General features: G+C 35.4%; 3 protein-coding genes across 8 annotated transcripts; 1 reads left to right on the forward strand and 2 right to left on the reverse strand.

Annotated features, from left to right (window-relative positions):
- Positions 1–37: 37 nt before the first annotated feature.
- On the reverse strand, positions 38–6,536 carry LOC110654547 (uncharacterized). 4 transcript variants are annotated; one of them, XR_002494733.2, is made up of 8 exons: positions 6,356–6,536; positions 5,569–5,982; positions 5,276–5,395; positions 5,099–5,152; positions 4,399–4,562; positions 2,935–3,111; positions 1,253–1,521; positions 492–639 (listed from the first exon to the last, which is right to left on the reverse strand). XR_002494733.2 is itself a non-coding variant. In XM_021810570.2 (7 exons), the coding sequence occupies exons 2-7, from the start codon at positions 5,971–5,973 to the stop codon at positions 429–431; spliced, it is 1,131 nt and encodes a 376-aa protein (XP_021666262.2). In that variant the 5' UTR covers positions 5,974–5,982; positions 6,356–6,533; the 3' UTR covers positions 38–428. The 4 variants fall into 4 exon arrangements, 2 of the variants coding, with proteins under 2 accessions (XP_021666262.2, XP_021666264.2); XR_002494734.2 differs by having other exon boundaries at positions 499–639; positions 1,360–1,521; XM_021810570.2 differs by lacking the exon at positions 1,253–1,521 and having other exon boundaries at positions 38–639; positions 6,356–6,533.
- A 774-nt stretch (positions 6,537–7,310) lies between these two features.
- Positions 7,311–14,576, forward strand: LOC110654552 (alpha-galactosidase). 3 transcript variants are annotated; one of them, XM_058153039.1, is made up of 16 exons: positions 7,311–7,633; positions 7,778–7,836; positions 8,004–8,060; positions 8,141–8,175; positions 8,276–8,379; positions 8,497–8,572; positions 8,681–8,739; positions 8,818–8,883; positions 8,973–9,056; positions 9,152–9,216; positions 9,319–9,401; positions 9,564–9,654; positions 9,744–9,793; positions 9,871–10,011; positions 10,938–13,365; positions 13,583–14,576. In XM_058153039.1, the coding sequence occupies exons 1-15, from the start codon at positions 7,446–7,448 to the stop codon at positions 11,022–11,024; spliced, it is 1,245 nt and encodes a 414-aa protein (XP_058009022.1). In that variant the 5' UTR covers positions 7,311–7,445; the 3' UTR covers positions 11,025–13,365; positions 13,583–14,576. The 3 variants fall into 3 exon arrangements, with proteins under 3 accessions (XP_058009022.1, XP_058009021.1, XP_058009020.1); XM_058153038.1 differs by lacking the exons at positions 10,938–13,365; positions 13,583–14,576 and adding an exon at positions 10,107–10,342 and having other exon boundaries at positions 7,315–7,633; XM_058153037.1 differs by lacking the exons at positions 7,311–7,633; positions 7,778–7,836; positions 8,004–8,060; ... (8 more) ...; positions 9,564–9,654; positions 9,744–9,793 and having other exon boundaries at positions 9,872–10,011.
- Positions 14,577–14,872: 296 nt separating this feature from the next.
- LOC110654554 (uncharacterized) lies at positions 14,873–26,905 on the reverse strand. Its single transcript, XM_021810578.2, has 7 exons — positions 26,377–26,905; positions 26,031–26,266; positions 24,655–25,336; positions 23,852–24,212; positions 22,919–23,013; positions 16,294–16,488; positions 14,873–15,690 (listed from the first exon to the last, which is right to left on the reverse strand). Exons 1-7 carry the CDS (start codon positions 26,578–26,580, stop codon positions 15,064–15,066), a joined length of 2,400 nt encoding a protein of 799 aa, XP_021666270.2. The 5' UTR covers positions 26,581–26,905; the 3' UTR covers positions 14,873–15,063.
- Between the last annotated feature and the right edge of the window lie 744 nt (positions 26,906–27,649).

Consider the following 27,649-nt stretch of genomic DNA (forward strand, 5'->3'; position numbering starts at 1 on the left):
TAAATATCGAATCTAATACACAAACTGTCCATGAGAATTGAGAAGAATGATGCATTTCTTAGTAAAAATTTGGCATTTAAGGTCGCTTGTAATCTGATACACAAACTGTTCACTTGCCACTTACAACTCCTAAATAAATGCATTACAAATAATGATGGCATTGTGATACAGTAATAATCTAACGATGCACAAATGGCAATATTAAAGTGAGCCAAGTGGCCAACAAATTTTGGCCTTTAAAGCTGCTCACTGGACTAGCACTCAGGAGGCAAACACTCTTTGCACTAGTATTCATGCAAATGACCGCTCATCTAAAGTTCTGCACTGCACTACTGAGACGCGGTGAATATGCATTGCAGCTGCACAACGGACAAATAATTGACAAATGGAGCGAGAAAGACTTTCCTAGAGTTAATTTCCGAGTTTTGTTACAGTCGGTTATAGAATCTGGCAACCCACGGAGCAAGTTCGGTGTTATGAGGTGCTCTTGGATTGGCTGCATAATAATCAGACCAATAACAAGGTGAGAGTCTATCAGCGAAATTCCCATCAGAATAGATACAAAATGGCAGCCAAGTTTCACCCCCATTCATCCTCCTCTTCCTTTCCCTGGGGTATGCCAATGGTGCCTGTACATACCTGCACCACGCCACGCACATGAGATTTGAGTTTCTCAATTTTATTATGAGATGCATCCATGCTTCAAATTAATACCTCTTATTGGTAGACAAGTTTCAATGTTATGGCAATTATTTGAAGTATGTACCAATACATCTTTCTGAAGATAAGACTTTCAATTTTAACAACAGATTGCAATCTAGTAGGGATGAACCACATCTATAAGTGAAAAAGAACGAAGCACTCTACCAAAACTAAATTGAGTGAACCACATCCCTACGTTATGCCGAACGCACACAACTAATTAGATCATGTAATTGACAACTTTGTTCCTAATCAAGATTCAACCTAGTAGGACTGGCACATAAAAATCACTTCATTCTACTCCTTGCTGCCAAACAACACAAATGAGCAGCTTGCTTTCAATATTTAATATTATCTCACTCCATTAAAGGACACTCGCATCCTTTTTTTGATCTGTTGGACACTCACATCCTTGTATAACTGAATCAAAACATATTGATCAAAAGAAAAAAGAAGACCAACATTATTAAGGGAAGAAATAGCAAAATTATAATCCCTCAGCAAGTATGAATCTATATTACCATTCATGTTGCCTATCTAAAAAGCATACCTTAGCTTTCCCATGTCTCATAGTTACTTTTTGCATCACTGTTCCTACCATACAAAACTGACAAGTACCATCACCTCCACATATGCATATTATTCCATGAAACTTACCCATGTTCAGCTTCAAAAGTCTATGCTTTAATAATCTGTTTACTTGGTCCAATCCCAACAAAATTCACCTAGCCAAGCATCTCTCAATACATTGAAAAATTGGATCCTGGTTTACTCCAGGCAGTAGAGAAGAATCCCATATCAGACCCAAGATAACGTAGCCTATAAAATACAGGTTAATCAGCCTCACATAATACAAACATTTGATTGCACGTGAATCAATTTCAAACAAAAAAAGCAAACAAAGATGGAAAAACATCACGAGGACCCAACCTCCACCCCATACAGTGAGTAGAAGATGATAATACTAACTCCTCCATGAAAGTAAATATTATTTCACCCAAGAAGGCCTACAAGAAACCTCTACCTGAGTCCATGCCTATAATCTACAAGACAAGGCTTTTGCAAAAATAATGACAAAGAAAGAAGACTCAAATGCTTATTAGGACTCAAAGCTAAAGGATATTAATAGGTATCCTATCTCAAACCCTAATACAAATCATAAACAAGCGCAAAAGAACATTTACTCTGTGATCTTGATATCGTCTACAAAACTTGCCAATGACATCAACTCTCCATTTACACCAAAAGCTGCCCTCACTGATGGCTTTAGAGATTTGCTTCATCATGCATTCTTCAGTTAGTTAGCCCCAGCACTCCCATAATTCTTTACAGCTTGCAATTAAGACATGTTTCAGAGCATAACATAATTTGAAGAAATGCATCTTGAATCTCCTTAAAAAAACCTGTCACAATATATGTCTACCCACCAATTAATCAAATATTAGTGGGAACTATCATCAGCTCCTTCACAGATGAGAATGCATCTCTTAACCTTGACCCCCCACCCCTCCCCTTTCTCGCTTTTCTCTTCCCCCTTTATTTTCCCATGTTAATGTAGAAAATATGAATAAGGATATAACCTATTTTTGTTCTATACATTCTTCAGAAAGAAAACATTTTGTTCCTCACAAGGCTCAATACATCTTCAAGTGATAAAAACTTTACAGTTTCAAGTTCCATTGGTCTTTGTTACCCTCCATCCCTTGCATAGGACCATAAATGAGCTGAGCAAGTTGAGCACTATACATTTGTTGCTTATTACTTTCTCAAATGAACTTGAACTTTTAACAAGTTGAATCGGTAAGCAACCAAAAAATGATTTTAACATAATGTTTACTTAATATTTACCCTTTCTTTTAAATCTCATACTATATGTCAGTAACATTCACATTGTCTGTACAATTCAATATAAACAGATACACACATACAGAATACTGTTTTAACAAAATTAACTATGCAATCTGAAAGTTGTTCATGAACGTTTGGAATTGAGTTTAGAAATATCCAAGTTTGGTTTCTCCAAATAATCAAATCTAAATTTTGTATTCAAGCTTGGTTCATTTAGTCAGGGAATGAGTTTTAAAGAGCATTTTAACAAGCTTAGCTTCATAAGTTAGCTCATTTTGTAGACTTGCCATTATATTTTATGGTTACAGGTACCAACTACCAACAAAAAGTTCATCATATATTGTTTCTTCATGCATGCAAGTTGCATCAAGGTGATAAATTTACCTGATACCATCCAGCATAGCATCCCAACAAAAATGGGTATGACCGAACACATGGCATGCAGATGCATTCCCCTTAGTTCCATGTATTGATCTTATGCGAACCTCAAGACAATCAGAACCAATGATTTTTGGGAGGTTTGGATAGAATAGCATCCTCTTCTCTGGACAGAGCTCTTGCCTGGGTTAAGAAAAGACCAAACAATCATGAACCCAAGGGATGGTATGATAATTTTTTAAGGAAATGTGGTAGTTTGTCAATGGGTTTGGATGCCAAGACCAATTAATAAAAGATTCAGGAATTCATTTTCATTCAATCAACGTAACTTAGATTCTAATAACTCTTTCAGGAAGTAGAGCTTTTATAATATGGCACCCTTCTAAGAAAAAAAAAAGATGGAAAACACATAAAGCACTGTTAGATATACAAACCAAACTCAATTAGAATTAGAATTTAGATATAGATTTTTTACTTAATTAGGAATTGGTTTTCCTATTTATAATTAGCATTTGTATGGTGTGCCAACATACAGAGGTCCCTGGACATTATTGTGAATAGTGAGTTAAAACGAGAGCAAGAGAGAGTTAAAAAGAGAGCAAGAGAGAGGGGGAAGATATCTCCATCAAAACTGATGTGGTGTGTGCGCCTTGTTCAAGAAAAAGGCCAAATTACTGCATGCCGTGTAACACTCAAAACCTAGCCAAGCCAAAAATATTTGTGAGCTCTGTGCAGTGCGCAATGCATAATTGCAAAAGGCCAATATTATGGCAAGTTCTCAAATGAGAGCCATTGAAGTTCTGCTGGTTTGTAAAGTGTGGTTATACTGCATGTCTGTATAATGTGAATGCTCAAATGAGAGTTGTTTTTTGCCACAGTCCAGATTGTTCACAAAAAGTCTGCAACAATGTTCTCAAGGTTCTTTGGTATTTTTAAATTTTAATGCTAACAAGTGATTCAAAATGATATTTATTGCTGACAAGCACTTATAATTCTGCCGGTGGTTGTTTTAGTGAGAGTTCTTTAGCATATGGGCACAGAACGGCATGGTAGTCTGTTTTAGCAAAGCCTTTAATTTTCTCTTCCTCTGTTTTAAGAACAATGCATTATGCTTCTTTTTGTACTATTCATTTTTGGTTGTGAGTATAAAAAAAAGGAATTAGAAATTAAGGTATGTTCTTTTTAAGAAGAAAATGAAAACATAAGATTTTTTCTTTTCAAGTTAAATTTACATAAAGAATAAAGTTAATCAGCCATGGGTGAATAGTACAATTACCATGGGCAAGACAAAATTAAATGCACAAGAAACAGATTAATATCGTTTGCCAACATTGTAAAGAACTATAATTAGTCAGTAAACTTAAGAAAAAATTATAACTAATACATCATCAAACCTCCAAATTTAGCAACTTAAGAATACGTAATTTTAATCAATAAGAAATCTGATAGAGGAGTTCCGGAGTAACTGACCTGGGAACAAAGTGAGAAAATGTGATTATTTGGCAACAAGTCTTCTGGATAACCTTGATTTTATCCTCATTTTCTTCATTCATTGCATCAAAATAGAGAGCAAGGGAGGTATCTCTGCTTGAAAGTTCCTGTGGCCACTTGCATGCACGGAAGTCCTTGCATGCCTACAACAGAAACTTTTGGGCTGTATTAAAGATGCATATAACTTGATGGAATTTAATCACCAGATTAATGCAAGACACTAAAGGCCACACAAAAACAATATTATCAAAGAGTCAGAAATTATTGAACACTGGCCCAGGTTTTAGGCAAAATCCACCTGTTACAACTCAGAAGTTCTGGACATTATTCCCTAATCTTCAGAAATCCTACTAAATTCTGAAAAGATAATGAAATGAAAGAAGGATAAACTGTCTTTTAGGCAGAAAACTCAAATGGTGCTCTTCCCAAACTGTAATTACAGTTTGTGTGATTATTCTACGAGATCCAAACTTATGATTCACCTTCCAATCAAATTATTAGACTTACCACTGGCAACAAAAATTAAGTTCGAGTTAGAAATCAAAACAGCACATCAAGGGTCCTATTTGTAGCAAAAATTAAAATTTGAAGCATTATTAATTATGTGAATTTTGTAAGCATGTTCTCATTGGAACTAAAGTTTCTGAAACGCTTACAAGGAGAAAAGCAAGTGAATCACCATCTCTAGAGACGGAATTCTGATGCTAGTGATGTCCTGCTCTCTATCAAAACTCTGAAAAGCAATGACGTCAACTCAGTACATGAAGGATAAATTAATTATCAGATTGATCATCTCTCAACAATGTTGATTTGATCACAAAAAATAAGATGAAAAAAACAGAGAATTATCAATTACCTCATGGTACCAAGAAAACAAAGGTATGATTCCCAAGCCCTCAATAGCCATTGGTTTAGTCTCAACTCCAAGTCCTCTACATGCATCAAGCAATTTATTCAGCTTTTCAAGAGAATCAAGCTGGAAAAACAGCGACAATATGGATTCAGATGACAACTTCAATTAGCTGAAATGATGCACTATCAGATCTTGTGGTGGAAAATTGGTACTGGAGTGATGTAACAACATAAAAATTTAAAGACAAATGTATCCGTATAATAGCATACAGCAGAAAAACTGGGAATGATTCTTACAAAATGGTCTTGCTCCCAACGACACCAGAGATCATGATTTCCAGGAACATAGAAGACATGTTGAAATCTATCCTTCAAAAGGGACATAGTGAAGAAAAAGTTGTTACATGTCTCAGCAACATCACCAGCAACGAGAAGAATATCTCTTTTGTGCCTCTTAGATGACAAGCTGTTGACCCATTTCAGATTCTCAGGGTAGTCAGTGTGCAAGTCAGAAAGCACAAAAACCCGGAACCCAAAAGCATCTCCAAAAGTGGATGGCAATATCTGAGGCCGTGTAATGCGATTGCGAGGCTTCCTTACGTCTTTAAAAGCGATTATACATCTGGGAAGATAATTTGAACGGCAAGGCTGCTGCTGAGATAAGCTCAGGCAAGAGGGGAAAGATACCAATGCAAGCAACATTTAAGCAGCCTGCCAGTAAGATGATTATATGAAAAGGTCAGGGAACAGATACCCACATAAAAAAACCCTTTTATAGAGCGGAAAATATGATTCAGATTGTAGGAAATTGAATTCAGACAACTGAATCTTCCTAGGAACTCATTCTTTATAAAAGAAAATGTCATCAATTCTAAACTAAAAACTCATTTCTTGTAAAGCTTGAGACACTGCAGATCGAAGATTCCTCCACAACTAAAAGCTTGAAATGCACCGTATCAAATGTTAATTCAAGAATTTAACTGAGTCAATAAGGAATCAACGCTGTTGAAGTATAAATAATAATAATAATAATAATAATAATAATAATAATAATAATAAATAAATAAATAAATAAAACCCCAACCTTCTTTGCCTTTTTGTTTGCTTGAATCTGGCCAGAAAATTCCAAACGAGGACCAAATTGCTTCCACTGTAAAGGCGATAACATTACTGGCACGGCAGGATTTGTTGGACGGCTCCCCTCGTAACCCAGCCCAACTTGGCACTAGGCTATTGTCCAAAACATTCTTCACGCTGCGTTTGATTGGAGGAATATTGAACTGTCCAAGAAGTGCCTTAAAAAGCCATTTAATTATATTAAGAAATAATTATATATATATACACACATACAAAATAACTATATAATTTATAAAAAAATAATTACAATCAAATGAGAGAACATTATGTTTCTGAAATTATTTATTTTAAAATGTAATTTTAAATAAAAATTATATTTTTTTATTTACATATTTTCAAATTAAACCAATAAATAAATTTAATAAAAAATCATGATATATAAATACCTATGTATTATTTTAAAAGCGCTAGATGGTAACCTAATTCCCACTTGATGTTGACGATATATATATATATATATATATATATATATATATATATATATATATATATATATATATATATATATATATATATATATATATATATATATGTGAAACCTAATTACCAAGCCACTAGCCAGGGTATTATAATCCTGATTTGTATGTATTTCTTTGGTTCATTCAGCAGCGCCAACTTCTAGATTTAATTGATACCATGCGCTACGCATTAATTCAAAATATATTATTTAATTAGGTAGGGGACAGCGCATGGATTTAGATAAATAACTATAGAAAAATACTGCTGAAATTATAAATTATATGGTACAGGATCATCAAAGATGGATGAATCAAAAGCTGGCTTGGCATGGTTGGTTTATGTAATTTTCCAGCCAATGACAAATTTTTTAGAAAAAAAAAAAAAAGCTGTAGAGGCTAAAGGACATGTGGAAGAATCCGTCATTACTATTTCATTTGATTTTACTCTCTCTCTATATATACATGCTAGCTCTCTGGCTCTGCTCATCTCATCATCATAAACCAAAACTTTCTTCTTTTTGTTTCACTTTCTTTTCTAATTAATTAGTATATATATATATAATTAAGTTAAGCTTATGCATGGCTTGTTCATCCGGGACTTCGATGGTGGCGGTGGTTTCTTTCTTCTTCTTCTTCTTCATCATCTTACTCTTAGATGCTGATTCTACTGTAACTGCTGCTCGTCCCGCCATGGAGGAATTCCACTCCTTGCACGACTTTCGTAGGAATCTATTGGCAAATGGACTCGGTCTTACACCACCCATGGGGTACTTCTCTCCCTTCTCTTTTACTTTTCTTCTTCTTTGAAAATTAAAGGATAATCTAGATTTAAAGTGCCGGCAAATTTTTATCATTTTCTCATGATGTCAAGATTATAATATATTTTGATGTTGAAATGTCGTGTGGATTAGGTGGAATAGTTGGAACCACTTTCACTGCGATATTGAAGAGCAATTGATTAGGGAAACAGGTAATTATTACAAAAATTAATTAAAATGAGCAAATATTATCAATTATATATATATAAGTAAAATATATTAATTAAGAAATCAGTATGGACATTGCCGATTAAGTTCGAGCCAATGGACCTCCTTGAATTTGAATATTTATATTAATTATGTTATTTTTTTATGGCAGCGGATGCGATGGTGTCCACTGGACTTGCTGGACTAGGATACCACTACATAAACTTGGGTGGGCAAATTAGATCAACTTTTAATTTCATGTGTTGTTTTTATATATAATCCCTAATGTTTTATCTGTTTAACTTTTAGATGATTGCTGGGCTGAACTGAACAGAGACTCTCAGGTTTTGTTTTCTGCCTTCTATAATTAATCTTCTGTATTAATATTAGTGTAGTGTTTTTGATGGATTTCTTGGCTTGTGAAAAAATGTAAATATGGATCAGGGAAACTTGGTTCCTAGAGCTTCAACATTTCCCTCTGGAATAAAGGCACTGGCAGATTATGTTCATAAGAAAGGCTTAAAGTTAGGGATTTACTCCGATGCTGGGTATAATATCATTACTTCTCTCTATGCTTTATTGCCTTGATTTATATTCATAATTTATCACAAATCATTTTTGGTTCAAACTATGGAGCTATTGAATTTCATCCTATTCTGTTGAAGTACTCAGACATGCAGTAAAACAATGCCTGGATCATTGGGCCACGAGGAACAAGATGCAAAAACCTTTGCTTCCTGGGTAATTATAACATCCGCATAACTTTTTTGGTTTTTCATTTTGTCACTTGGCCATGGGTAATTATTAAATAGAATAATAATAATTTTTTTTCTCTTATCTCATTTGCAGGGAATAGACTATTTGAAGTATGATAATTGTAACAATGATGGCACGAGTCCAAAAGTGAGGTATTTATTTCCTATTTCATCATTTTGTTTTTAATTTTTCCTAGTTAAAAGTGGCATAAACATAATATATAATGACAGATATCCAGTTATGAGCAAGGCATTATTAAACTCAGGAAGGCCTATCTTCTTTTCTCTGTGCGAATGGTAATTAACTGAGGCTAATTAATTAAGCTACCTGTAAGCACTATTTTTTTTTAGTATGAAATATTTATAATCGTGTTTCTAATTTTTAGGGGACAAGAGGACCCTGCAACTTGGGCCTCAGGTATTGGAAATAGTTGGAGAACAACAGGAGACATTTCTGATAAGTGGGAAAGGTATATTGATTTGCTAATTTAATTAATGATTATACAAATTAGGGAAATATTATTATTCTTGTATTAATTGTAACAATCACGTATGTTCGAAGCAGCATGATTTCTCGTGCAGATGAAAACGATAAATGGGCATCACATGCCGGACCTGGAGGTTGGAATGGTAATTAACTAACATATATATCTTCTCTTCTATTGCCAAGTATCAGCAACTTGGAATGAAAGTCATGGTAACATATAATATAATGTACATGATCAAAAACAGATCCTGACATGCTCGAAGTTGGAAATGGAGGAATGGAAACGGAGGAGTATCGATCCCATTTCAGCATTTGGGCATTAGCCAAGGTCATCTTCACTTCAATTAATGCTTTCTACACATTATTTTTTTTTATTTTTTATTAAATAGAAAAATTCGATACTTAAATTTAAATTCTATCCGATTAAGTATTATATTTTTAACCATTAAATTAAATTAAACTAACTCTATATATATCTCTATATATATAGGCTCCTCTTTTAATTGGGTGTGATGTTCGATCCATGAGCAATGAAACATACGAAATATTAAGCAACAAAGAAGTGATTGAAATTAATCAAGGTACATACATACATACATTATTTGAATTGGATTAAATTAATTCATTGCTTAAAATGAATGACACTAATTACTAATTAATTTGTTGACAGATAAACTTGGAGTTCAAGGGAAAAAGGTTAAAAAAGATGGGGATCTAGAGGTAGAGGTTAATGATATTAATTATTTAGTGCATGTTCTTCTTATTCTTAATGTTAATTAAGTTCCATACACATGTAGGTTTGGAGTGGTCCTCTTAGTGATGGGAAAGTTGCGCTAGTGCTGTGGAATAGAGGTTCTTCTAAAGCCACAGTTACTGCACACTGGTCTGACATTGGCCTTCAGCCAACAGCACTTGTCGATGCTCGTGACTTGTGGCAGGTGAGACATATAATTAACTAATTAATTAATTAAAGAGATAGTTAGTTCATTTTTCCAGATTATGATTATCATAATTAAAATTAACGTTTGTGCAGCACTCAACTCAAGCGTCAATTAAAGGCCAGATATCAGCTGATTTGGATTCTCATGCTTGTAAAATGTATGTGTTAACACCCCAGAATTCTGTTGGGGCTCAAAATTAAAATTATAGCAACCAGTTAACTGAATTATGGTATCGGTTGCTTATTTGAGACAAAAAGTTTGTCATACCAAAAATAATTAAATAATCATGTACCTTAATAAGTCTAATTAAACTATTTAATTTTAGTTATTTTTATTTTAATTAAAATTAAATTATAATGCATCATAACAAAATTATTCAAAATTTATTTATTTTTTAATTACAAAGAGCTGTTATAAACTTTATTAATGATATTAATAGAGTTGCTAGCCACTTTAATTAATTTTCTTTATTGTAATGCTTATTAAATAAATATAATTAATGAATAATTATATTTTACTAAATATTTATATTGAATAATTGCATTTCTATAATTTATTTTTATCAACATCTTAATTATTCTGTTTAATTTTTTTAGTATATTTTACTAGTGAATCCCTCAAATGAGAGATTAAATAAAATACTAAATATCATAATACTTTTAATTAAAAAAAATATCGAAAATAAAATGAGAGGATCTTAACATCAAAAATAAAATCACGATATAATAATAATAATTTAAGGGGAATCATTCATAATGACACATATAATAATCTAATAAAAAATACTGGATTCAATTAGCCGTGAACAGCCGTGGTGAAGACTGAAGAGAGCGCCCACAGTGTGCGTTGGCGCTCATATTAGTTCAGAGGGTTGAATTGCCAGTACACGCAGATTAGGCTCTCATCTCCTGTTTTTACCTCAGGCTTGGCTTCTCGAAATTAGTTCCTCCGTCTCTCTACCGTATAATGAAGACGCCTTGAAAAGCATGGGAGGAAACGAAGTATATTAACAAATGCAGAAGACCCACTCACTATTATTGAACTCCAAGAGACCTCTCTACCTGTGGAACCTCAAGGTTCTCAACTCGATCAATGATGGCCTCTTCTCTGATACACTCTACCTCTATTCTTCCATGTTGCGGAGTGGCGTTCATGGCAATCACTTCACGTTTCCTATGGTCCTAAAAGCCTGCTCTAATATCAACTCCGTACTCCACGGTACTATGATTCATTCCCATGTACACCAACTGGGGTTTCAACAACATGTATTTGTGCAGACAGCTCTTCTAAATATGTACTCCAAATGCGATGAACTCGAGTCTTCAAGGAAAGTGTTCGATAAAATGCCTGTGAGAACTGTTGTTTCTTGGAACTCCATCATCTCTGCTTATTGTCGTTGTTCTTTGGTTGATGAGGCCACTTTTCTGTTACACGAAATGCGTGTTCTTGGTTTCAAACCTAGCTCCACTACGTTTCTTAGTTTTCTGCCTACTTGCGTTCTTCAACAAGGCTTATCAATCAAATGCTGCGCATATAAATTTGGACTTCTAAATATTCGGGAAATTCCTTTAGCTAATGCCGTCATGAAGATGTATGTTAAATATGGTCAGGTTCATGAAGCTCGCTCAATTTTTGATTTGATGCATGAGAAGTCGGTCATTTCTTGGACAACAGTTATCGATGGTTATGTGGGTATTGGTAACGTCACTGAAGCATTCAGCTTGTTTAATCAAATGAGAACAAGCATTAGACCAGACTTTATAGTCTTCATGAGCCTTATTTCAGGTTGTGCGCAAGAGGGGAATTTGTTGGTTGCTTCAACAATTCATTCTCCCATAGTTAAATGTGGATTTGATAATGAAGATCCGATTGACAACTTGCTTGTGAGAATGTATGCAAACTGTGAAGACCTTGTCTCAGCTCGAAGAGTATTTGATATGGCACATGAAAAAAGTGTCTTCTTGTGGACTTCTATGATTAGAGGGTATACTCACTTGGGTTATCCTCTTGAAGCTTTGGAACTTTTCAAGACATTGTTAGGTACAGCTATTAAGCCAGATGAAGCAACCGTGACAACTGTCCTTTCAGCTTGTGCTGATTTGGGTTCGCTCAATGTGGGCGAAGAGATTGAAGGGTACATTTTGGCTAACGGTTTGCACTCAAATCTACAAGTCCAAACCTCTTTTATGCGCATGCTCTGTAAATGTGGGAATTTAGAGAAGGCAAAGGCAGTATTTGAGAGATTATCAACAAAAGATTTAGCTGCTTGGAGTTCCATGATAAATGGTTATGCCATCCATGGTATGGGAGAGGAAGCTCTCAGTCTCTTTCACAAGATGCAAAAAACGGAAATGATAAAGCCAGATGCTGCTATCTACACAAGCATATTACTGGCTTGCAGCCATTCAGGATTGATTGAAGATGGATTGAAATTTTTTCAAAGCATGCAAATGGATTTTGGAATTGAACCCAGTATAGAACATTATACCTGCTTGGTAGATCTTCTTGGCAGAGCTGGTAAGCTTGAATTGGCATTGAAAACAATCAAAGAGTTGCCTGTCAAAGTACAAGCTAAGGCATGGGCTCCATTTCTCAGCGCATGCAGAAAACATAGCAAGCTTGAGCTGGGGGAGTTTGCTGCTAGAAAGCTGTTTGATTTGAATCCTGGAAGCGTCGGCAATTATGTTGTAATGGCCAATTTATATGCACATGCAGGTAAGTGGAAGGAGGCTGCGGTGACAAGACGGTTGTTGGATGACAGAGGATTGGTTAAAGAATCAGGTTGGAGCTATATAGAGATCAATGGTTCTGTCCATGTTTTTGTTGCTGGAGATCGATCACACTATCAGTTGGGTGATATCTATAACAAATTAGAGGAACTAAATGCTAAACTTTTAGAAGCTGGGTATATTCCAGAAGCAGATAACGTGGTTCATGACTTGGAAAAGGAAGAGAAGGAGGAATCATTGAAAGTTCATAGTGAGAGACTGGCTATAGCATTTGGTCTCATCAGTACTGAGGCAGGTACAACTCTGAGGATTATAAAAAACCTACGAACTTGTGATGATTGTCATTCTGCTTTGAAATGCATCTCAAAAATTACAGGAAGGCATCTTATTGTGAGAGATGGTCAACGCTTCCACCATTTTGAATCTGGTTCCTGTTCATGCAAGGATTTCTGGTGATTTTACTCCCTTGTACTGCTAATTATTCGCTTCTGGCCAATATGATCTCAAAATCAATCAAGTACTTCAACTATGAAGAGATGTCAAGCTTTTGTTGGAATTTGATTTGGCTGGGAAGGATTACTCTACTGCTCGTCAAGCATAAACTATTTTGGGTATTGTTGAGGTAAATATATCTCTAACTACAACTTTAGGCAAACATTTATTGATATAAACCCTCAAATACCTGATGAAATATCCTGACAGATGGGTGATAGAATGGTAAGAAGAATATTTGACAATCTGATGCTCAGATATCTGATTCTATAGCGTTTGACCTTTTGCATAAAGCTAATGATTCATGTAATGAACATTTGGCTATACTTGTTCCCCTGCCTTTTCAGGTCTTGATGCTACGCATCCTAGTTTCCTGCAAGTAGGCAGTAGCCACAAAGCTAATATGGAGCAATATAGCCAGTGTATATCTAGTTTAACAGGTGGATGCCTACTGACATTGAATCAATGTAAAATAACAATGGGCAGTTCAGTTGTTGAGAGTTTTCTATGGAATGACATAGAATATGTCAAAGCAACAGGTAAGGTCAAACCATTCATTTAGGGAGCCGGCATTAAAACGTGTTATGACTTATGAGGTTTTTGGACGCAACGCAAACCAGCCCAACACATGCTAAAAGATTGATTCTTTGCAAGGAAGGAGTGGAAGTTCAGGTTCGGTTCAGTTACATCTCAAATGTGATTATCCTAAATTGGTTTATGGAGAAATTTATAATTACAGAGGTTGCATATTTTTGTGGTCAAGAAGCGACACTATCAAATAAAAGGGTAAAGGCTTGAACTAAGGATGCTGTTAAAAGGTTCTGGATTACATGCATGATTACTAGCTCACCAGAACTTCACAGTGGGATCTTCATAATTTAGCAGTGATGAGGCTATTTGTTGATGACAAGAAAATTGGTCAAGAGATGATGGCACAGGAACCTCGTAGAAGGTCAATGTAGTGCTAATAATGGAAGCTCTGCATACATATGCGTTGTAGGGTTTTTGCAACAGAGGTCGGACTCGAGCTGCAGATTGCCTCTGTGCATGCCACGTTTGAAATATTCAAATATTCAAGTGATACTCAGGCAGTTGATTGCTTACTGCCGTTGCTAAATTCCATTATGTAGAGCGCTAGGATACATTTTTCAATAAGAGGGTATATTTCTTGCACCACTTGTACTCAATATGGTGAATATATGCAATTCAAAGGGAGAGAGAGATTTAAAGATGCAAGCTGAAATTTGTAGGGTTTCTGTACATTATATCTTGGTTCTGCTCGAGCACTTTAGCAAGTTAAATTGGTTAATAAATTGAAAAATCCATTTTAGAATCCATGAATTTTGAGATTTATTTATTCTTCAATTCAACCACAAACTTTTCAATATTAAGAAAATTGATTATTGGACAAAAAAATAAATATTAATGGCCGTTTGAAAAACATTAAAGTCAACAAATAAGACGTAAGATATGCATGGGTTTGGTAGTTTTTCCATTTTCCTAACCGTAATAGTTTTGAGAATGAAAAAGCAATGAATGCTTTTAATGATTTTTTTTTAGCTGCTTTTAAAAAATTTCTCATTCTTTTTATTTATTTTGTCAAATAAGTATTCAATATCTTTAAATTGGAAGACCCATAGACTTAATAGTATCTCACTGAAGAATAGGAGCTCAATAGGGCTTTGCCAATTCTAAATCAAAAAGAAGTTTAGCACCTATAATATTATACATGATCATCTATTGAATTTGATGAGTGCCTCCACTCCTGTATCTGTCAATGGCATTAGCTACCAGTTCTGCTTATGTCCAAGCACTCCTTTTGGCAGTTTCATGGTCCACGCATCTTCTCAACAATGCTCTTGCCCTTTTCTTCAATGTGACGTCTCTTCTCTTCAAGCTTGTCTCCCATCTTCTTCCCCAGATCCAGCATCCTTGCTCTTCTTCCCATCCTCTTCGTTCTTGATTCATCTCCTTCAACAGCATGATTCTGGTTCTCTGCCTGTGTAACAGACCTAGATAGTGATCGACGCTCTGACATACAACCTCTACTTTGTTGGGAAATGCCTTGTGGTTCATAAGTTGCCAATAAAGGACTTGTTAGTTCTTGCAAAGTTTTGCTGCTTTGTATTGATGACTTGTTGGAGCTCATTGAGCTCTCTAAGGTATTAGAAGAATCAGAAATTGATTGCTGAGTGCATTCAGTGTTCTTTGTTTTTAAATGCTTGCTTTCTGGATCATAATTGGATGCTTTCCTGTGAGAATCTTCCTTGGGTTTTGCTTCATCGGGTTGGGAGACAGGAGCCTCACATGCAGTGGCATGGTCACTAGTGGCTTCTCTATTAAGCCACATAAAAGGAGCAACTGTCCGCGGTACCCAGTCATTCTTTTCAGCCAACAACCAGGGAATGCATAAGCTTTCACAGTTTGGAAGCACCATAGTTTCTCTGATGGAAGCCTGCACAGCACAAGTGACACAACATTTAGTGGAACCACTAAGCATAACCATTAATCCTATTCTATTTCCAAAATTAAAAAAAAAAAAAATGCTCAAAAAGTAAAATTCTTTCAATGGAAAATCACATTGTGCCCCATATATGCAATCTAAAAAGGGTATGCAGTTTGCTTGAGCATCACTTGCATGTTTGTCTAGACAAGAATAATGTCTTTTTACTCTTACAACTTAAAACAGAGGATCCTTTTCCCCTTTATTTTGGATGGGCTGGGGTGGGTTGGGGTTGAGGGGATTAGAGTACATAGATACCTACAGGGTTCCGATAACACACTGGTTTCATTAGCAGTAGGACACATACATAAAGGGCTCGGTGGTTAAGTTGGGATGTTCTGCATCAGTTCCTTGGGGAAATGAAATCAAGCAGAGAATGAATGAGAGAAGGAATGAAGGATGTGATGTAATTTAGAGCTGGATGCTTGAAAAAGTCATGCAACATACTAATGCCTATAATGGGTACAAATACAACTTTCCTTTGATAGTTTCACAGTAATAGAAGGAAAAGTTGTGAAGAATAAACAATAGCATGTTATAAAAGAAAGTCCATACCTTAAACCGATTGATCAAGAACAAAGCAATATGTGTACTAGTAATCTTGTGATCCCCAACGGATGACTCCAAGTCGAAATCTATATCAGGCATAGATGTGAATCCATACCATAACTGATCAGAAGGAGGTGGCTTTACATGCAAACGCAGTGTTCCACGAAGGGATGCAACTCTTATTGACAAAGAGAGAGGTACCTAAAGTGAAACTTGATTAGTTAGGGAAAAACAAAGGAAGCTTTAGCTTTCATTTATGGACTCGCCAGAAGGACCATCAATGTAACACCATTTATAACATATAGGTAAAACAACCAGGATTTCAATCTTCTACCAATTTTTGTTAAGGTGTCCGCCTTACATAACCATTTCAAGTTTTCTATTTTTTTCTTTTATTTTTATTTTTTTCTATTTTAAAAATTTTTGCTTTCCCACATCATCAAGCTAACTCAAAATAATTTAAACAAAAGTCAATTTCACTTATTGCAAGGGCACATGTTGCATGTCAAAATAAAGTATGTCCATACAAAACCAGATATTCAGAAGATGAACCACAATAATAAAAAGAGAAATATAAAATATTACTTTCTTGTGAGAAAATAGCGAGTCACATCAAGTACAACATAAGAGGATAGTAGCGATACAATTTCACCCAGACAGGAACAGCCAATGACAGTTCTAGCAAACATGTATATTGACCACCCAACAACTACGTTGAAACGTGTTCCTATCTTACAAGGTGCCAATTGCTTGCCATCATTTCTAGTTGTCACTCAAGAATCACCGTGGCCCTGTTAAGATATGCACCATAAATAGCTAGGATATGTGTATCTATAGTGATTATGTGAATATATTTAGATACTAGAATCGTGGTTATAATTACGCATTTAATTAGGATTATATTTCCTATTTAGTAGTCTTGTACAAATTATAAATTGACACCATTAACTTGAATGAATAATCAAGCCCTTCAATCATTCTCAAAATTTTTCTTCTGTTCTATTTTCTCACATGATATCAGAGCCCCCGGTGGGTCTGATTTGAAATCCAAAACAAAGTCCTCATAGGGAGGAACTTTTCCTCTTTTTTCGGTCACTTTCTGAAAGTCTGTGGCTGTCATAGCCTAGCCTAGTGGATTACCCAGCCCAGGATCGGCCTCTCCACTGACCGCTGGCAAAAGACTGCGATACACGTGCCTTCACGCGCCGTCAGCCCGCCGTCACACGCGCCGGTGCGTGAGCCCTCTCCGCCGACCGTCTCTCGCCGGTGCTTCTTCCCGTCGACTCGCCGGCCTTAAGCGACCTCAACCACGCTGGTCCCGTCACCTGTTTCTCATCTTTTTGTCACTACCTCTTCATACAGTAGGTTTTTCTGACGTATTTCTGAGCAACATTTCAATGTGCTTCTCAGGCCAACATGTCTGAGATTGATGAGTCCTCCAATACAGCCTCCAACACAGGTTCTGAGATTCTCACACCCATATCCAACATAGGTTCTAAGATTCTAAAATCCATATTTTCTTCCATTGGTAATCCACCAGCTATTACTACTGTTAAATTAGTAGAAAGTCAAAATTATATGTCTTGGGTTGCATCAGTGGAATTATGGTTTATGGGGCAGGGGTATTATGACCACTTGATTAAAAATGCTCTATAGATATAGCTTTAACAAATAGAGCTAATTGGACTAAGATTGATGCTCAATTATGTAATCTCTTGTGGGATTCTCTAGACCCAAAATTACTTAATATTTTTCAGTCTTTTAAAACCTATTGCAAAGTCTGGACTAAGGTGAAAACCTTATATACAAATGATGTGCAGCATATTTATAAAGTAGTATCAGATATGGTTCATCTGCAGTATCATCAACAAGATATGTCTAATCATTTGGGACAGGTAGAATCACTGAAAGATGAATTTAATTATATTTGCTATGTACTGATAATATTTTTGAGCAACAGCGGGACAGGTTCTTCATGGTTTTGGCATTGATTGGGCTAAGACTTGACCTTGATTCTGTTAGAGACCAGATATTAACTAGTCCGATTGTTCCCACTCTAGAGGATGTGTCTGCTAGGCTTTTACGCATCTCACTCAATAAGAAAAATTTCTCCGGAATTGAATCTTTAATTTTAGTTGCACAAAGTGGAAACTAACCGAGACAGGGTACTTATCAAAGAGGCAAGGGTAAAAGGCTCCATTGCACTTATTGTGATAAGAGTAATCACACTCGAGACACTTGTTGGGCCCTTCATGGTAGACCATCATGTCCCATTTAGTCAAATAATGTGGGCCGATCAACTGCTCATATGACTCAATCAGGTGAAAATGGTATTCTTCCATTACCTGATGGAAAGGATCAAGTGCCAGATTCTATCCTATTAACTGGAGCTGATTACAAGGAGTATTTGCAATATCAAACAGCCAAACAGCAATCTTCTAGCAGTGCTCATTCTGGTAATTCCTTTGCTTGTCTAACATAGTCTTTGCTCACTGGTCCATGGATCCTAGGCTCTAGTGCTTCTAATCATATATCTGGTAACAAAAACCTTTTCTCATCTCTAGTTTTTCCTCCGGTTTTGTCTAAAGTTACTTTGGCTAATGGTTCACAAACTTTAGTTAAGGGCATAAAAGAAGTAAAAATTTTTCCATCTATTCCTTTAACCACAGTTTTGTTCACTCCAGAAAGCCCATATAATTTAATCTCCATCAGTAAATTGACCAAAAATCTCAATTGTTCTGTCACCTTTACAGCTGGCTTTGTTATTGTGTAGGACCGGAGTACGGGGAAGATGATTGGAGTAGGATGCGAGTCACAAAAGTTATACCATCTTTCTACTTCAAATTCTCCAGTCGCTCTTGCCTCTACCACTTCCGCTGATCTTCTTCACAATCGTCTGGGTCATTCGAGTCTTGCCAAACTGCAAAAATTAGTTTCTAGTCTTTCTAGTTTATCTTCTTTTGAATGTGAATCCTGTCAACTTGGAAAACAAAGTCGTATTTCCTTTTCCAAGCGAGTCAATAATAGAGCTAAGTCCATGTTTGAAATTGTCCATTTAGACATTTGGGGTCCAAGTTGTGTCAGTACAACTTTGGGATTTTATTATTTTGTTACTTTTGTTGATGATTATTCTCGTTGCACTTGATTATTTTTAATGAAGACTCGTTCTGAATTATTCTCTATATTTTAAAAATTCTCTACTGAAATACGTAATCAATTTGATGTTTCTATTAAAATACTTTGTAGTGACAATGCAAAAGAATATTTGTCTACTTCCTTTACTCATTTCTTATCTTCTCAGAGTATTACTCACCAAACTTCATGTGCTTATACCCCTCAACAAAATGTGGTTGCTAAACAAAAGAATCGTCATCTAGTTGAGACTACCCGTACTTTACTCATTCACCATAATGTTCCTTTTCGTTTTTGGGGAGATGCTATTCTTACTGCTTGTTACTTAATTAACCGAATGCCTTCTTCTGTTTTACAGAATCAGAGTCTTCATTCCATTTTGTTTCCCGACCAAGATGCCCATCAGTTGTCCCTGCATGTATTTGGTTGTATTTGTTTTGTTCATGATCACACTCCTGGCAAAGACAAACTTCAGCCCAAATCAATAAAATGTGTCTTTTTGAGATATTCTAAACTTCAAAAAGGTTACAAATGCTACAATTCACTTACAAATAAATACTTTGTGTCAGCTGATGTAACATTCTTTGAAACATCTCCTTATTTTTCCTGCAACACCACATCTAAGGTTTTTATTCCCACCGCCTTACCAATTCCTACTCTTCCTCCACCACCAATCAGTCCACCACCTCTACACGTCTACTCACGTCGTCTTCATCCTCCCACTAACACCATTGATGCTCCTTTGCTTGATACAGGTACAACACCGATTCCTGGTGACTCTCGCCCTCCTTCATCTTCATCTATTCCGGTCTCGCCTTCAACAGACGATGCTACTCCTCCCATTGCCATCCGAAAAAGGTATTCGTTCGTCTTGACATTCTCATCCTATTTATAATTTTGTGAGTTATCATCATTTGTCTCTTTCCTACTATGCTTTTGTCACCACTTTGTCTAATGCATCTGTACCTAAGACTGTTAGAGAAGCTTTGGAATATCCAGGATGGTGTAAGGCAATGGTTGAAGAGATGACTGCTCTCCATGACAATGGCACTTGGGATTTGGTGCCACTACTGAAGGACAAATCTACTGTTGGCTGTCGACGATCAAGTTGGGGCCTGATGACCGGATTGATAGACTTAAAGCTCGCCTTGTTACAAAGGGCTATACTTAGATCTTTGGCCTTGATTACAATGATACCTTCTCTCCCATGGCTAAGATTGCCTCGATTCGCCTTCTTATTTCCTTAGCTGCCATCCATCACTGGCCACTTCATCAACTGGATATCAAAAATGTCTTTTTACATGGCAAGCTAGCTGAGGAATTTTACATGGAGTAACCACGAGGGTTTGTTGCTCAGGGGGAGTCTGGTTTAGTGTGTCCCCTACGGCGTTCTTTATATGGCTTGAAACAATCTCCGAGATCATGGTTTGGACGATTCAGTACTGTAGTCCAACAATTTAGAATGTCTCGGAGTGAAGCTGACCATTCAGTATTTTTTCACCATAACGGCCATGATAAGTGCATTTATCTCGTTGTTCATGTTGATGACATTGTTATTACAGGAAATAATCATGTTGGGATCTCAAAACTCAAACAACACTTGTCCAGTCATTTTCAGACTACGGATCTTGGAAAGCTAAAGTATTTCTTAGGGATTGAATTGGCACAATCCAAGACAGGTATCGTCATTTCTCAAAGGAAATATGCTTTGGATATACTGACAGAGACGGGCATGTTAGATTGTAGACAAGTAGATACTCCTATGGATCCAAATGTCAAACTTGTTCCTGGACAGGGAGAGTCATTGGAGGATCCTTGGTAGATACCGGAGATTGATTGAAAAACTCAATTATCTTACAATCACACGCTCAGACATCTCATTTGTTGTGTGGTCAGTCAGTTCCTTCAAGCACCATATAGTAGTTATTGGGATGCAGTTATTCGGACATTCAGATATATTAAAGGAGCTCCAGGACAAGGCCTATTATATGAAGACAGGGGTCATTCACAGATTATTGGTTACTCAGATGCAGATTGGGCAGGTTCTCCTTCAGACAGACGGTCTACTTCAGGATATTGCATTATGATTGGAGGTAATTTAATTTCTTGGAAAAGTAAGAAGCAAGATGTGGTTGCTAGGTCAAGTGCAGAAGCAGAATATAAAGCTATGGCTTTGGCAACTTGTGAACTTATATGGTTGAAACAACTTCTCCAAGAGTTGAAGTATGGGAAACTTAAACAAATGCAGCTAATCTGTGACAATCAAGCTGCACTTCACATTACCTCTAATCCGGTGTTTCATGAGAAAACGAAACATATAGAGGTGGATTGTCATTTCATTAGACAAAAGATTGAATCTGGATGTATTACCACTAGCCTTGTTAGCTCAAATGACCAATTAGCAGATATCCTGACAAAATCTCTTAGAGACTCTCAGATTGAATATATTTGTAACAAGCTTGGAGCATATGATTTGTACGCTCCAGCTTGAGGGGGAGTGTTAAGATACGTACCATAAATAGCTAGGATATGTGTATCTGTATTGATTGAGTGAATATATTTAGGTGCTAGAATAGTGGCTATAATTACGTATTTAATTAGGATTGTGTTTCCTATTTAGTTGTCCTGTACAGATTATAAATTGACACAATTGGCTTGAGGGAATAATCAAGCTCTTCAATCATTCTCAATATTCTTCCTCTGTTCTATTTTCTCACAGGCCCTAGCTCAGATGCTCCCCAATTTTATGAATCACAAAACATCAGAATATTTAAATGCCCCTAAACAAACATATTGATTAAAATGATCCATCGAGTTAGTTGCAACAACCATGATTGAATTCCAGCTTAATACATAAAAATTCACCTGAACTCTATCAATTTGGTTGCTTTGCACCCTATAATTTTTTTGTTCCCATCCCACACCTCCACTTTATTTTTGGTCCTATTAGGCACCTAAACTTATAATTTCTTTCATAACATTCAAGCACTTATTGCACAATTTATTTATTCATTATTTCACTATTTCCCTATCTTTATATTTTTCTCTCTTCCCTTTTTATTGCTTTGAACTAAATGAGTTTAAAAAAACAAAGTTAAAAATCCCCAAAAAGTGATTAAAAGTTATAAACATATAAATTTAGGTGTGTGATGATACCATAAGATCAAGTAGAAGCATGTGATGAGACCCCTAAAAAAAAGTGTAAAGCAACTAAACCTTAAAAGTTCATGTGTGAATTTATGTGAATTTATCTATTAGGCCATTGAATTCCTAACAAATGATTAAAAAAAAATAATTTATAAAGACTGCAAAGATTATTGTTTCAATATTTGCATGTGATCAAACCATCTAGCAAGGAAATTTTCATCAGATTGAATCACATCTACAAATATTTGCAATCATTTATAACACACACACACACATGTTTGGGTCTGTGACTCTGTGTGGACAGATGTGCATAAATAGAAGTAGAAACACCCTATATACGTATCATACAAACCTGCGAAACCTGTTTTGCTATAGAATTAAGAATGGACTTCCACCTAGACACATTAGTTGATGTTGATGAATAACTTCTCGAATTTTTTAACCCATCTGCAACAAGGAAAGATCAGCTGCAATTGGTATTATCCGTCATCAGTTTCTGTTAAATCAGTTGACACTGCAGTATAATTGGTCCTGCCGAAACCAACAATAAAGTAACTAGCTAATTTCATTGCTTCCCCTCATTTTTGCATGAAGTGAATAAAAGAAATATACACCTTTTCATTACAACTAATCGTATCTCTGCCTACTCGGTTCCTCCACCTTAGATATATCCGTTATTACTGCAGATATATATTTTTGATTCATCTCAATTTCAAGATTAAATGACATTGGACTTGGATTATTGCATAACCAAGCATGTTATATACCATACCTTTATTAGGATAAGTGGGTATCATTTGGTCTTCATAATCACCGTTTCTTCATATGATAATACTATAAGAGGATTATGTAAATTTTTGAGTCATGGCAGAACACTGAGTCACTATAGGACACAAACTTGCAAATCAGCGAGGACTTCGAAAGATTTTGCCTCATTGAGCATTTCTTCATGGTAGCAAAGAGAAGATCCTAGAATAGTTCTAAGCTTAACACATCCATGCATGAACATTCATGGTCATTTTAACTCCTACTACCTAACTTCTGTGGCCTCCAGTGAAAAACAATTTTAAATCAAATTTAATAGCATTTCATTGGATGTTATCCCACAGCTGCGGTGGTCAAACAAACTTCACCAGCACATAACCACATAAAGGGAACACTGCAATGTATGGATTAAAATATTATCATAGGCACTGCATTTCATTCTATGCCTCAGTATTTAATCATTGAAAAGCATGCGTATAAGGAGCAAACGAAATCAAAATCAACATAGATTTATTCTTACCAAGTTTATGATCTCCTTCATTCCTCCTCTCTTGTGCATCAGCGGTCCCTTCTGAAAGATTCAGCTGTTCTCCAAAATATTCAAATCCTTCCAGAAGGTCTGAAGACACATCCCCAACAGAGCTTGATTCTGAGTTTGCGTCCACCATATCCTTTTGGAGATTCTTAACTTCCAGTCTTGTTTCAATATCTAGCACAAGCCCCCCACAATATTCAACCTCAACTTCCCATGCCCATACCTCATTCATGTCCATAGGAAGTACTCTTATGCCATGGATATAAGGTGGAAGACTCCCAAGGCCTATATCCGTACATACAACTTCACCGATGTAATTGGGCGTCCTCATATTGGACAATGTTCTCTGTTATAACAAATTGGTGAAAAAAGAAATTAAAAAATGTGTCTTAGTATCTGAATATAACTGTATCTGAATATAACTATATCTACGCGCCAAAAGTAATGCACACATATTTGATCAAAGAACAACCACTGCAGATGATGATGCAGAAGTTTTGGTCCTTCATGCTCAGAAATTCCAGTTTGAGAAAAAATTTAAAAGCTAAGTATGCAAATATTTACTGTAGTTATGCTTTCAACTCTCTCTCTCTCTCTTTTCTTTGAGTAGATGCTTTCAAGTACCTTAACATCAGAGTGAAATTTATTTAATGGACCAATCCACCAAAGCGCTGCATAGTACAATACTAGAAACACAATGTAGTGAATCTCCTATTTGTCTTAGAATATAGCCAGCATTCATGCACTCAAATAAATGCATATAAATATCATATTGGGAAATAATGCACCTGAATCCGTGCTTGCACTGAACTCTTTATCTTGGCATTGCTTTTGGCATCAAAAAAAATCCGAGAAAAAAGCAAATTCCAACAGAGTGTTCCTTCATCAATATTGAACTTGTCATCAGAATCCACTTCAGAAACAACAGAAACAGGGTTTTGGCTTGCTGAGCAAGAAGAGGTGGATGACGGAAATACTAACATATTTTCCTCAGAACTCAGTAATGCCTTTGATGTTAGAGCAGTTTTTACCAAGCTAGTGCTCAAACTTGGATCTTGGAATGAGTGACTCTTGTCATTAATCTTTTTCTCTTCATGGCCTAGTGAGAAAGTTCCCCTATTCTCTATACTGGTCTTTGAAGCCTTTCTGGCAAGCTTTTTAAAAAACAAGCGAACCTTTGATGCAGAACCATCAAGCTTAGTCACCCTATCTAGTGGCTCAGCATTGAACCCTGCTGAGGGTTTCATAAATGAAGGGTATCCTGTATTTAAGGATGCCAAATAACAGTGGAATTCTTCACTCAAGTTGGTGAACCAGTTAAGTTTTCCTTCGTCATCACATGAAGCAAGACGGAGGGCTTTACACCAAGACTCTTTCTCCCAAGATGTCTCAAGATAAATGTAAACTGTTTTACTTGCATTATATATCACTGAAGTCTTGCTTTCCACTTTTATGGGAAATCTTTTGGCCCTGTAATGCCATAAAAAGTTGCACAATGATAAAGACAAATAATTCAAATATTCTCTCACTTTGAATTTAGGTAAAACCACACTTCCCCCTTGGTTTTATAATCAAGGAATTTATTAAGAATACGAAAAAGAAAAAAGTTTCCTGTGTAGTCAACAGCACAGAACAGGGAAGGATATCTTAATAGTGGCCCACCAAAAAGCATGAATGGACAGAGAAGGTTTAATAAGAAGCTTCCGTCTTAGAAGAATCAATCAGAAGGTGAGTTTGACTTTGAAAGTGGAATGCAGATGCAGAAACAGTGCTCCATATATGGAAGTGCCAGTTAGAATTCTGAGGCAAAATGCTATTGAATTTTTTTCTACAGAAATTGAGTGGAGGAGATTACCACCTTCAACAATTTCTTTTTAAAGGAAATAAACAAAGAAAACAAAGACAAAATGAAGAGGAAGTGGAGAATCTCTTAATTGCCTTATACAGGAGACGTGGTATGAGGAAGATTAAGTGAAGCAGAAAAAAACTAAGGTAACAAGGGATAAATATTCTAACATAAAGTTTAAGATACAGAAAAGGAGGAAGCATCAAGCCTTCTAAAGAAGTATGCATAATCGGGAGGCAACTCAGAAAGATCAGACTGCATTTAAGTTCCATGATATAACAGCACGCAATAAAAAGAAAGCGGCAAAGGCTGTATTACCATTTTCTCGAAGAAAGGTCTGTAGCGGAAACAGCTTCTACAATGCAACCCTTTAACGGAAAAGTTGCAGGGGAACCATTTGAATCTGTCAAAATAAGACATCGATCTTTGATTTTTGCATGTTTCTTAACAGGATTAACCTCAAAGACATCCTTTTTCTTCTTTTGCTCCTTTGGAATTTTTTCCACCGCCCAATTTTTGGGAACTTTATCTGGTTCTAGAACCCAGACAAATCCCTGAGTCACAAAAGCAAATTAGCAAGAAAAAAAAAATCAAATGCAATTTAATTGAGATTAAAAAAAAGCCAAAAAATTCTGAATATTTAAGCAAATTGAAAGATACAGACCTTCTTGTTATAAAAGTAATCAAGGGACTGTCGGTGATCAAGATCTTTATGAGAAGACTCATTTGATAATTTGGCCTGTTCTTGTCGAATCTTGCGATTCAATCGTTTAAAGAAGACATAGACACCTAAAGCTTCCAAGGCAACAACAGCGAGTGCCCCAGCAGAAAATCCAGTAACAAACACTAGTAACCACAGCATCAGCATCTTCCCTCTTTCTTCTTCTCAGTGGATTAAACAAATTTTCTATTTCAACTTGTCTATCTGATCAGATAAATTTAAGCTCCGAAGCTTGGCACATTAAACAAACGAAGATGAAGAAGAAGAAGAAGAAGAAGATTATGATTTTTGGAACATTGATTATGTAATTATTCTACTTATCTTGTTGGACAAGTATGTAATCGAAGTTCCTCCATTGAATTGATCTGAAGAATAAGATCCTTATTCTGCTTTTAAAAATTGGCAAATGGTACTTCACAACTTCCGACTTTTCCTTCAGAGAGACACCACCGCTGTACTTTAAACTTAACGCGTGCTTTCTTTTATTGTTGGGGTTTAGGAACCGTAACTCAACTGTTAATTCTATCAGCCATTGGACCGCCAATTGCTTAATTTTTAAAATATTCTTATTTTTAAGTAAAATATATTAATTTTTAATAATTAATTAAATTTAAATATATGTATATTAAGTTTATTTTTAATTGAATTAAAATTTTCTCAATAAAATTATATTTCTTAATATAATAAAATTTAAATTTAAATAAGAAACCAATCAACCAATCAATTTAAAGATTATTATTATTATTAATTCAATCATGAATGTTTTTGCCCATTTATTATTATGTCATTTCTAATTTTATATATGTATATTAAATGATTTATAATTTATAATAATTTAATATATACATATATTTAATTATTCAAATTAAAATTTAATATTAATTTAATTAATATTGAGAAAATCAATATTCTATGAAAAATAATTATTACATATTTATTATTATTATTATTATTTAATTTAGATATACATTAATTATATAATTCAATACTAATATTTGACCATCTGTAAATCATAAAAATTATGATTAAAAATAAATATTAAATATTTATACTTTATGAATAATTTTTTTTCAACACAAATTTTTTTACCTATTTATCTTTTCTGTTATTAATTAATGCTTAAATAATATTAACACTGAATTTTAACTAATTTTAATACCTATTAAGGAAAGGAGTTCCAATCCTATAAGAACTATTTTTTTTTTAATGCATTATA

Source organism: Hevea brasiliensis, chromosome 9 (genome assembly GCF_030052815.1).
Source record: "Hevea brasiliensis isolate MT/VB/25A 57/8 chromosome 9, ASM3005281v1, whole genome shotgun sequence".
Taxonomy (NCBI): domain Eukaryota; kingdom Viridiplantae; phylum Streptophyta; class Magnoliopsida; order Malpighiales; family Euphorbiaceae; genus Hevea; species Hevea brasiliensis.